Source organism: Psittacula echo, assembly GCF_963264785.1.
Source record: "Psittacula echo genome assembly, chromosome: 4".
Classification (NCBI taxonomy): domain Eukaryota; kingdom Metazoa; phylum Chordata; class Aves; order Psittaciformes; family Psittacidae; genus Psittacula; species Psittacula echo.
Genome location: NC_137738.1, coordinates 42297297 through 42309571, shown reverse-complemented (window position 1 = coordinate 42309571; position 12275 = coordinate 42297297). Strand labels below are relative to the sequence as shown.

Below are 12275 nucleotides of genomic sequence, written 5' to 3'. Positions count from 1 at the left end.
AGACAGCAGTACTAAAGCTCCTTCATGTTTTGGGGCTTTAAAAAGATAATGAAGTACAGTTTTAAACATAAATATGGTACAATACCTTCCTTGTATGCCAGTCCATCAGGGAGAACATCACTTACAAATATATGGGCGAGATGCTGATTTTCGTCAACTTGTGCTGTGACAGCAAAGCCTAAAGCAAAAGAGGTTTAAATAAAATAAACTCCCTTGGGAACATTTCCCTTTTTTTCGTGTATGTAGTAGACTCTACACAACAAAAGGGAGAATACTTCTTGTGAGAACACACCCACAGAGCAAAGAAATGATCACATTGTTTCTCAGTCATTGCGAGGTTAAGTAAAAGTTAACAGAACTTTTCAACTTCCAGGAAAACTCAAGCTGTGCTGTAGCAAATTATATTGAAAAAAAAATAATTTCTACCTCAGCCCCATATGACATTTCAATAACACAGCCCATTGTTACAGTAAGAGTTCTGTAGTGTGTCCATCACACATAGAGGTGTCTTAAAGAGATCCAAAACCTGGAAACCCAAACTGTAAAGCAGAAAATCCATATACACCATGAGTGAGACAGCACAGAAAGGAATAATTTATACCAACAGACTTGCAGCTAAAGAACAGCACAAAGCTGCCTTACAGAAGTATCTTTGCAAGGGACATTATTATTCCTAGGTATAACTTTCTCCCACGGATAAAAAGCTTGTCAGAATTTGTACCAAAAGACACACTGTTGATAGAGTGCCAACAGAGGATCCCACTACCAAAAAAAGGCAGACCTTGAACAATTTTATTAATTCCGGTAAAGGACATTTGCCTTGTGATAATTCCACGCTTCAGTCATTTTGCAAGCGCAGAAGTGGACCCTTCTCAAACATAAAAAAATTTGCTTGCCAGTGTAAAACAACCAGTTTGTCTTTGTTGTAATGCCTCAAGTCCTCTGCAGACTCAGACTTTGAGCTATCAAGGATGGCTCTACCTGCTCTCCGATACAGAAAAGTCCTAAAGAAAGAAAGTAATGAGGAGAATAAAAAGAAAAATTCCTGAGAGCTTACCAAAATCACTTATGCTTTCAGTCTTTGTAAGATGAATGTGATAGACATTCAATGGACAAATTTCTATTTCATCATACACCTGTTGGGAAAAAACAACAGCAGTCATCAAATTATGAAAGTGCAAGCATCAAAACCCAAATGTATAGCACGAGAAATAAGCATAATATTCTTTTTATCAACAAAGAGCCAGACTTCGCTGGTTTTACATACAGAAGTTGCATTACTGTGCAAGCATCACCGGTATCAGTGGGACTAAATTCATAGTTAAAGACAGTAAACCCAGCCTGCAGTAGAGACTAACACTTTGCTTTTCCACCAGAAACCCCACTTATGTCTTCATAGGCATGGAGTGTGCGAATGAAGATGGTAGAATGCAATCCAGGAACAGCTTTAAAACTTTCATTTAGACATAAATCTCACACATTCCTAGGTGATAATTCAACTGTAGTTTCAGACATCATGAAGCTTTATCTAAAAGGAGTCACACTTTCCTGGTCTACTATGTATTCATATGGTTCAGGAGCACAATACTCAGTATTTTCATCAACCAGTCTTCTGAGTTGTAGGCCATAATGTCTTGGCTCCAGCTGTTTCATCTAAGGAATAAAGAGAATGGGATTTGGATTTCCAGAGTCCCAGAAGACAAAAAAGTGACACACACACACAACCCTCCCCCTAGAAATCATGCAAAAGCAATCCTCAACAAGTCATTTTCTAACTACTTTTGTGTTATAAACAAAACTAGCTACATTGTTTAGAAGATAAGGTTCAAGTGCAATTTCCATTTTCCCTTATGATCCTCCCAAATCCTTTCGTAAACACTGTATCTTGGCTATTAGATTAAGTGAGCACTGCTGATGTTTCCAAAGATACCAGAACTATTTTCTCTCCTTTTCAACTTGCACTCACAATCACCTTTTTCTGTGACTTTATTTAATGACTCAGTTTTTCTCAGCAACTTTTTCTTCTGGTGTAGAAAATGTATATGCATGTATGGGCTGTTAGGAGAGGGGATGGGATGGAAAGCAGGTTCCCTAAGGGTTTGCCTTTATTGGATTTTATTTTTATTGCTGGTTTTAATCTATGATCAGAGAGTTTCACCTATTTTTTTCCACCACGTGAGGTCAAGCAAAAATCCTGTCTTAACAGGAAGTCAAAGGGAAATAGGAATATTCCCAAAGGATATTAGCCTGAAAGCTCCGAGCCCCTGATTGAAGTCTCTGAGAATCAGGATGCTGGTGAGACCACTGCACAAAAACATTTCATTTTTACATATTAATAGAGCAACATTTCTAAAGCAGGAGGAAGCAATATTTCTAAAAGACGAAGAATGACTGCATCCCTGAGGGTTATTTAACCTCTTTAACACATCTCTGCAGCTTACAAAATCTAAATCTACTGAGTAACTAGTAATTACCTTAACGTTTTATTATGTGCAACAGTTTACGAGTTGCATTATGTTCTGTATCCTTAACAACTGTATTCAAATGTGCACTTTTTTCCTATATGTGCTATCCAAAAGCCTTGGATGGAAAAGAGAAATGAGAAAAGTATAAATCCAATAAAGTATGAATGAAGACGGGAAAAAAAAGCCCAACAACCCCTTTGAACTTTATCCTTCCACACATAACACCCAAACATGTTCTGTTAAGAAGAAAGATTCCTTACACTCACCAGAGCAGAATGAAAATGTAAGAAGGAAAAGAACCAGGACAGATGAGCAGAAAGTATTCAGCATTAGAGAATGCTTATGAAAAGCTTTACACAAAGAATAGAAGAACAAATAAAACAGAAAAACATTTAAGAAAACATCAAATAATTCAAAACTATTTTTTTTTTAAATGCGATACAGACAATGAAAATTAAAAGTCAGCTTTAGAGTTACAACTGTTTTGGAATGATGGAGTAAGAGAGGTAAGGAATTTCCTTTAAGTTTATAAATTTTATTTCCTCTTTCAGGGGTCTTGCGAAGCACCGTAACTATTTCTAAATGTTTCAGCTCTACTATGCCATCTCGTGGTCAAATAACATCTCAGACAACTGCTTTAGTGAATGTTTAAACAGTAAAGCCAGGCATTAAACTGTTTCTCCAGGATTCAGTTTCCACCAGCAAAAGCAACGAGAAGATAATTTCTTCTCAGTGATGCCAGGGAGATGCATTGCCACTTGGCTAAACCAGCGTGCTGGTTTTGATTTAAAAAAATATAGTTCACCCTGGATTTTTAAAAACTTGTATAATTTTTTGTTTGTTTACAACATTACCAGCTGCAAAGAGCCATTAAATTGGGTCCTTTCCTCCATTAGAAGACCCAAAAGTCATTAACTTCAAGCCAGTTGAATGAGCTCACCTGAAAGTTCACACTAACTGATGCCAAAAGCTACAGCTGGATTTTGTACAGAGCATGACTCCTTTTTTCCTGTTTTCTCCTTTACTCGTGAAGTAAATAAACTGTATTTACCAGTTGTCAGAAAACTGAACGTGGGTGTAAGAAGTTAGTTTTTCCAAAAAGCTTTTTTGCATGATTCATTAGAGCTAAATTCAAGCACTGACACGTGAGGTGACAAAGGTGCCGGGGCACACTGGTATGTTTTAGAGGTGCTGGTCTTTTGCCTGTAGTTAAAATTAGTATTTCTACTCTACCTTCAACCTGTGACTCAGTTTTCTGTCCCAAGATCTACAGCAATCCCTCTCAAATTTCTGGCACTTGCCTTCAGAAGGGAATGTACTCCTTGACATTCACAAGTAGAGCTGGCATTTAATTAAAAGCTTAAAAGGGTTCTTTAAGGAGCAAACATGCATGATAGCCTTTGTCACAGCAGTCTTAAATGTCTAATCTTCTAGCATTAACTAAACCAGTCCCCATTACTCCTCTGTGATTAATTTGCACAGAACAATTGGGTTCACTGCAATGACAACATAGAGTGGACATGTGCTGACTACCTGGCAAACCATCACTGCTCTTTAAGTACTCACTGTGCGCTGTCTCAAGCAATGCTTCTTGAAAACCTTTCTGTAGCCCTGCTACTTTGGCTATAACACATAAATGACACAACTAAAGGAAACAGGAGAATGTCCCTAAATACAGTGAGAGAGAGATGCTGGTATTATGCTCTCACTATTTAGGCATCCTCTGATATATTACATTCTTTCTCAAGTCCACAGCTATTAACAAAGGGCAATCATACACCAAAAAAACAAGTACCTTGCATGCCAAAGACAAAACATCTTCCACCCTGTGCTCTGGCTTGAGGGTCAGTGCCACTCCTTGGCCATCACAGAAATGAACATATGTCTGTGTTTCCCAAGCACTCTCCTTCTGGATGCTCTCTGGCACTGAGCAGTAGACATTCAAAAAGTCATCGACTTGCTGCTGAGAACAAGGAAGACATATGTGGATGTTGCAAAAAAACCCCAAACAAACCAAAAGTACACTGACATTGGCAGTTTGCCGTGGATATGCATTTTGATGGTACTGTGTGTTTCCCCATGGCAAGACAGGGATAAAGTTCTATTACCTGCTCTCATTCACTATCAAGGACTTGATTCTCTTAAGAACAGGTTTCGCTCTGCATTCCCATTACAGGCTTTTGTGCCTTTATGAACTGTTGATTTGACTAAACATGAAAATATGTAGCTACCTGACGTTATATCACAGTGGGAACAAATTCTTAGGGAGAACCAACTACTACAATTTCACCTAATTAACAAATGTAAAAAAAAAAGCTGACAGAAAATGATAACATAGTAAACTTCCAGCAGAGAGCACTGTGGAGCAAGGCTTGCCATAACATAATAAAGGACTAAAGCAGGAACAAAGTGTTCTTATCCTATTTAGAGTTTAAGAACAAATTATTTCACAGGTAGCACAGGATATTTGCTTGTTTACCATTCAACTTCATAGTCATCCTCATTCCAAAGACACTCCACTTGGTCAAATAACAGCATCCACCCTGAATAAATTCCCTGTCGCTTTCTCACTCTTCGTTTTCACGCTTCCTCCTGTACCACACTTCAGACTACAGGTTTCAAAGGAAGCCACCACACAAGGAGAATTAAAACACTGAAAGCTGTTCAGAATTCGAAGCTTCATCTTTATATTTGTGTCTGCGTATTCTGCACATCACTTAAATACCCATATCAAGGCATTTAAATTTAGGGAGATAGGGTCCCTCAATTCCCCTTATAGGCAATGGAAAGGGACAATAACTCCATTAAGAGGCAGAACTGCCATCCAAGACATATCTTCAGCTGTCCTGAGCTGTTCTCAGTAGCACCTACCTCCCTAATGCTTTTTCTTTGTATGTTTGTGTGAATATTTGTTTTGATACGGCAAAAGTAGGGGGGCTGTGCCTACATAAAGCCCCTTGATTATCCAATTCTTTCTCCTGGCTCTGCAGGGACACAAGCCCCTGGTGCACTGCATTTAAAAGCTGTAGTAAAATCACTACACTGGGACTGCTTCCTTTGCTACAGGCAGCAAAGTTATTGACAGCAATCTACCAGTAGCAACAGAGATCAGTATCATTTTGTTTTTCAAATAACAACTACGGCTATGAAAATGATGTAGTAAGCAGTCCTATCCAGATAATTACCAAACAATGCAGAAATTCAGGTTGCAGCCAATCCAGAGTAGGGCACACTAATAATCTGATGCTAAAGTAATGCTAGTTTTGATGGAATAATACTAATGAACTAATGGCATTCACGTATCATCTATCTCTTGCTCAAGTGCTCCTTTTAGTTAGTTGAAAATGAAATTTCCGTTAACACAAGTCCATGAAATCCTACTAAAATTCAGCAACTACTATACGTAACAGGAATCCTGTTATGCTACTGCAATTAATGGAGCGATTAAATCTACACCAGGTTAAGTTTCACCTTGGCAACTGTGGTTCCAGACTGCTCATAAAGCATAACACACTGGTTTTGTTGAAGAAGGTAATTCCCACAGAAGCGTGGTCCTCTCAGCACTAAATCAAGTACTGGGAATAAATGCTAACCTCCTTCCACGATGTAAATAACAGAAAGGAGAAAGGGCAAGGCAGCCAGGCTGTGAGAGTTTAGCAAGAACAAGTCAGACTAAATTCTCCAGTGGCTTCCTCTAGGGAAAATCAAAGCTAAGTTGCCTCAGCAAGGCTGATGCTGCCAGCAGCTCAGAGGTTTGCAACTGCCACAGTGGTTTATTGCACTGCAACAGCAGCTCTTCAAATCTGTGCAACTGAAATACTATTGCCAGACGTAGAAAAAAACCCAAAACCAAACACCAAAACACTGAGGATTAAGGTGATGAGAAAGAGGTTTTTAAGGCCACCTTTTGTTTCAGAAGCTTTTAAGACAGGACATAAAGTTCTGCAGCCAGTGTGAGAAACTTCCCTTTCCTTGCCACGTACATTGGTGCTCAAGCATATGCCTTGAGATAAACTCGCCTCTGTTATTAAACATGACTATGTTCCTTAGCTGCAGTCAAGGTACTGTTGCTTCACCCACATTTTCCATCTCAGAAAATCTGACATGAAGAGAGGTTTTTGGTTTTTTTCCTGTTATGCCTGCAGCGACTAATTCTACAATAGTTCATTCATTCGTTGCCACATAAAGTTATAACAACCCATCCAGTTTTCCAGAAATAGGCGCCAGGATTTGCAGACTGTCACATGTTGTGCCACAGGGCAGCTGCAGGACCAATAGGTTACTTCATAATTTCCTCCCACTATTTGCCTCTGGTTTTATCATCTTTTTCAGGGAAAATACAGCCTCCGTGGCAGACTTCACTATTTGTCACTCTCTGCACTCCTCAGGTAACATTTTATAAATGTTTTGATGCTGGTTTGTTTTTCTTTTGAAATCAGTCAGTGAAACCAGGTTGATGCCAAGGTAACGGTTTTCAGAGTTATGATGAATCGCTTCTGAGTTGTCATATGAATCATCAAATGTCAGGATCTTACAAATGCCCATGCTATATTTAATTGCCATTAAAAAGAAAAAAAAAAAAAGTTCAGAAATAAGGCTGAAATAATAATAACAGTTTTTCTGGAAATAAGGTTGAGCTCCAGAGATCTGCTTCAGCACCTAAATTGACATGGGTTTTCAGTTTTGAAACACAACCCTGCCAAATTTTGTAAAAGCCCGGCCCAAAATCTGAAGTGACACTGTCCCCCCCTGCTTGGGGAGTGGGGCTACGAGCCCCTGCCTGAATTTGGAGAAGATGCTTTTATCCAGAGCTGGCTCAAGAAGTCAGACTTCATCCATTCCCTGACATGGCACCAAAGGGAAAGGACTAAATTCTGCCTCTCCCTGGTACCTTTCTGTGTCTCCTCAGAAGGATTCAGGAAGAGCAAATATTCTTGCTAGGTCAGAGGACGAGAGACCCACAGCAGACTCCACTGCACAAGGCAGCACCATCGACCTCCCAGCCCTGAGAGGGTTGGTGCTGAACTGAGGGACTGGCCTCACAGCCCTTCAGGAGAAACCTTCCGGGCATGCACCCAAGAGAGTTTGCCTATTCTCAGTTTTAGAAGGGACCAAAGCTGTCCATGTTTTAACAAGATTGGGCAGGAATGAATTGAGTTTGCTGTCTCTAGGGTGGGAAATGGATGCCATCTCACACCACACCCAGTGGTACATTCTGGAGGAATTTGTAAGTGTTCTCTGCAGGAGATCATTTCACCCAGAAATCCCTCATAATTATAATCTATTTTGAAAGGAGAGGAGTGATTTCATTTAAATGCTTTCCTGCCCCAGGAAAAAAAATGAGCAAGTGGTCAAGTAACTGAAGGAATTCAGGTGTTTCAATATACTTCTTCAAAGAGCAGACAAAACATGAAGATCCTTTGAGGATACATAACAGCATTATAGGATTAGCTGCTGTCAGTGGGAGATGCCTCTCAGTGGTATAACTTCCATGTAATTATATATTTCTTTCTTACCTAGCCATTAAATGAATACACTTGATGAGAAAATAAACCATGTAGCACATAATGATACAAGAAAACCAACCTAAACATGTATAAGAAATTATGAACTTTGTTCAAACCTCCCTCATGCGATTCATTACAGCTCTTCATTACAGTTAATAATTTTCAAGAGTAATATTTCATTTTAAATGCAGGTTTTGACTTTTTGTCAAATACCTGGCACACAAACTCAGCTGAGAGGGAACAATACGGTGGGATCATTTTTTAAAGTCTTCTTTCAAGTCTTAAACTGTATTGGAGGAATATCTGGTTCAGGGAACAAAGGAGGGAAAGAGACAAGGGGTAGATGGGAAGACGAATACCCCTTCGAGTCTGGCACATGTTGCCATTAAAGAAATCCAGCTATAGCATACAGGAAACAAAGTTCAGAAATCCTGTGCCTAAGACTTAGTTTGAATTTGTCACTTGGAGCCTGCACAAGCCTACCAAGGGAGAAGGACTCTGTCTATGTAAGCCTCACAGTACACAGACAACAGTCAGTGGTCCTAAATGTAGTTACGGATTTTGGAGCTTCCTGCTTTGCTTCCAGACTGGGTGACAGTGATGTTATCCCCAGGGAGGATGTGGGAGCTGAGAGGGATTGTGACTCACACCAGGCAGGGATGAGCAGCAGCTCTCCTCCTCTGAGCACTGGAGAACATCAGCCACAGCTATTTACTTGGGTAATGCTGTTGAGGGGACATCATTTCCTCTTCCTTTGCTTGGGCAGTCTCCAGCCATACAATAACTCACGCTTCTCTGCTGGTACTCTCCACAGACTTTAATTAGACTTCATACCCAAAATACACAGGTTCTGTTGAAGCATGCAATTGGGAAAAATACACCTTGGGTTTCACCATACTGTGAAGGATGCTTTTAAATAAGCTCAGTTCCAAATCTCTCTCAGACAGTGTACACTTTGTAAGGATTAGTGCTGTGAAGAAGATTCTAGGAATTCTTTTAAACTATTCTTATTTTAAAAAAGACTACCATGCATGTTCAGAAACTTAGGTTAAAGTAGCTTCATTAGCACAGTTATAATTAGATGGCACATCTAATGCTAACTGCGTTTTATGAACTTCTGTGGGGTTTCTGAACCAGTCTGACCAGACACTTCGTGATTTACATTCAGGAATTTAAAACCAAGATGGTGCAGAATGAGGACAGGCATATATTACCTCAGCAGAGTTGGCCGAATCCTGGACACCAGCAAATCCATGTCCTCCAGCTGAATCAAAAATCTATTAAAAATATTACAGATGAATAAATAGGTTTCCTGTGTTAATTCTTTAAAAAAATAAAAATGAAAACAAAATTAATAAATATCTATCAACCTGCTAAACTCTGGAGATATTTTTGAGGTTTTTTTATCATTTTATTCTGACTGGAAGGAGTATTAAAGAAATCCAAATCTTCCTCTATAAACAAAATTTAAGCGAGTGTTCTCGTTCAGGCTCCATGCACAGTCACATTTAAATATGTATAAAAGCATAATGTCCTTAGTTTTTTCCTATCTACTGTTCAGCAATAAGACTGAAGTCATTTACCTTCAAATCACGTACTATGCTGGAAGTAACAGTTTCACTCTTTGGGATCCTGTTAGGTACAGCTACAAATCCCATAATGATATAAAGGAACTATATCAAATAATTGTTGCTTTTTTTCTAAAACTTCTTACCCTATAGTTTTCCATCTCTTTTAACCAAGCATTTAGCTTGACACTATTGATGGAAACTTTCAGCTTAGCTTTAAAGGCATACTTGACCCAAAACCTGCACTATGAAGTAACAAAAATAGCTGACTACCACATCTGCTTTGAAAGTGCTGAAAGCAGAAATTGAGACTTACGTTCCCCATCTGTTTTGAAAGCTTAACTGCTTGTATCTCCCAGAGGTTTTAGGCTTATTTGTGGCATTTTGAAAGATCCAATAAATAGCTATGGATACAATCAGATATATTTTGATGATAAGGGTTGTATAAACACCTGGATAGACCTATACAATTTATACATAATGTTGAGATGTGCAGGTAAAAACATTACCCTTCTCAGTCAACGTATCAGGACAATACCAAGCTTATATATGAGCTTTTTTTCTTTTCTTCTTTTTTGGTACTAGCAAAAGCCTTTTGGATAATCCAAGACAACAACAAACTCTTTCTCTTAAAATTTCATACGAAATCCAGTTTCTGGCAATGCAAATAAAGAGCACCACTTCTGAACTTCCTCTTCCTTGTCTCATCCAAAGATATAAAGTATTATATTGTTTATGATTCCTCAAAACAGTTTAGCATTTAGATACATGAAAGCAGATAAGCATTTAAGAAACTGAGGATAATGTGAGCCTAGACATCCCCCATCTGCTACAGTGCAGTTTTATTAACTGATTTGCAAAAGACTCATTAATGTTTACAAAAGTCTCCCAGCACAGAATCTCTGAACCTCTTTTTATTAATACCATAAAATTAAACTTAAGATAAAATTAAAAACTTCTGACACAATACTGCTCAAGAATATACCAACTAAGTTTGAAGCCAGGGTACAGCAGACTAAAACATACCAGCTCCTGTCAAAGGAAATTTAATTAAATCCAAGAAAGCAAGAGATTTTTAACCTATTGTTTGACACAGACATCACATCACAGTGAGTGGAGAAGCGAGCTCCACTTCTCTGCTTAACCCAGTTTCCCAGTGGGCTGAAAGAGACAAGAAGAAAGGCAGCCTCAGGCCTATTCTGATTTTGCTATACAGTTACACGCAAACACACAAGTCTGAGCAAGGATGTGACTCTCTTTTCAGCTACCTTCTTAGGTTTATGGGTCAGTTTTCAAGAAATGCCCTCAAAAATTCCTTACTTTTATGAGTCATAGCCCAGAGTTACTCATATGCAAAGCTCAGCATTTACATTTCCTTAATTTTACTGTAGGATGTTGGATTAAAAAAAAAAAAAAAAAAATAGAAAAAGGCAGGAACTCAGCTCATGGATTAAAAATGAACATGCTTTTGGGCCAGCTGGTTGCAAGGTTTGGAATAAGGAGAGTGAGTACATGCCAAGGACACCTTCACCTGTGCCACGCCTCCCTCCTCCATGCTTGGAAAAGTGCTGGGAGGGCAGCAGGAGCCTCCTCTCCTTGCCATGGATATAAGATTCCCTATCCCCAAGCTCTGGAGAATCCCCTTCATGGACTATAAAGCATATGGGAAGATGTATTACCCAGTTAAGACAGTGAGAAGTATCAGCTTTGCTAGGAACAGAGCTAAGGGGCATAACATTCCTTCCCTCAGGGCTCTTAGCAGAGAAATAAAGGTGCAGGACTTGCAGACCAGCCTCATCTACTGGGAAACATAGGGGAAATGATGTGAAATGGATGGCCTGGACAAAATTTCACCTTCGATTCCTTCTTTCATAAGACTGGCTTGAGTTCTTCTCTCATTCAGTTTCATCATGTAAACACATCTTGATCGATATGCTAAAATGTGCAACAATCACCCAAAGAAGCTTAATCCCAGTGTAACACATAGCTAAATATTTACCTATTAAAAATAGAAACCACTAGACCAGAAAATCCTGACATGTTATTTCACAACATTAAATCTGTTGCATTCAGCTCTGGGACTACTGCAGTATGTGCACAGATAGGCTTGTTTAAATATTCCACAAGCGGATTACCAGACATACAGAAACAGCCAATTTTTAAGTGCTGATCATAGATTTCTTGACTAATAAAATCAAAATACAAGGGCCAGGGAACAATAGGAACATAGTCACCTAATGAACAATGCACATGATACTGCTTTGCAGGATAAACAGCAGACATAGCAGGGGCTGGTGAAAGCAGTAATGTTCTGAGTGTGGGTGCACCACTATATCCCCACCAAAGGATTGCCTCTGTTGTAATTTACCTTTTTTTTTTTTTTTCCCCAATGAAGAAGGCAGCAAACTTTTGTTCCACATTTAACTGTGGTTTTACTGAGAAAATGCAGACTCCTGAAGTGCAGGGTTTACACTATATGCATGCATGGGGCATTAATTGCACAGGGAGAAAGAACCCATGTGAGGGGCTGTCATGTCATTAGCAATGCAGCCCTTCAGTTGGGGGACATGAGCCCAGCCCCTCTCCCTATGGCCAGCCTGATCTAGCACATCAAACCCGCACCAAGCCTTCATCTGGCATGAAATGGCATGGCTTTTTTTGTCAGCTGTCTGCACTTACAGCTGGCCTCCTGCATGACAGCAGTCTACTCTTGTTGGCTAAAATGTTTCTCCAAG

General features: G+C 39.3%; 1 protein-coding gene across 1 annotated transcript in view; it reads right to left on the bottom strand.

The window, feature by feature from the left end:
* The window catches only part of TIAM2 (TIAM Rac1 associated GEF 2), a 137568-nt gene that overhangs the window by 49704 nt on the left and 75589 nt on the right, over positions 1-12275 (bottom strand). Inside the window, exons 9-13 of the mRNA XM_080615675.1 lie at positions 9187-9249; positions 4261-4428; positions 1549-1653; positions 1058-1136; positions 86-178 (exon numbers count right to left, since the gene is read on the bottom strand). Of these exons, the coding sequence (XP_080471801.1) occupies positions 86-178; positions 1058-1136; positions 1549-1653; positions 4261-4428; positions 9187-9249 (508 nt within the window). The remainder of the gene's footprint in view (positions 1-85; positions 179-1057; positions 1137-1548; positions 1654-4260; positions 4429-9186; positions 9250-12275) is intronic.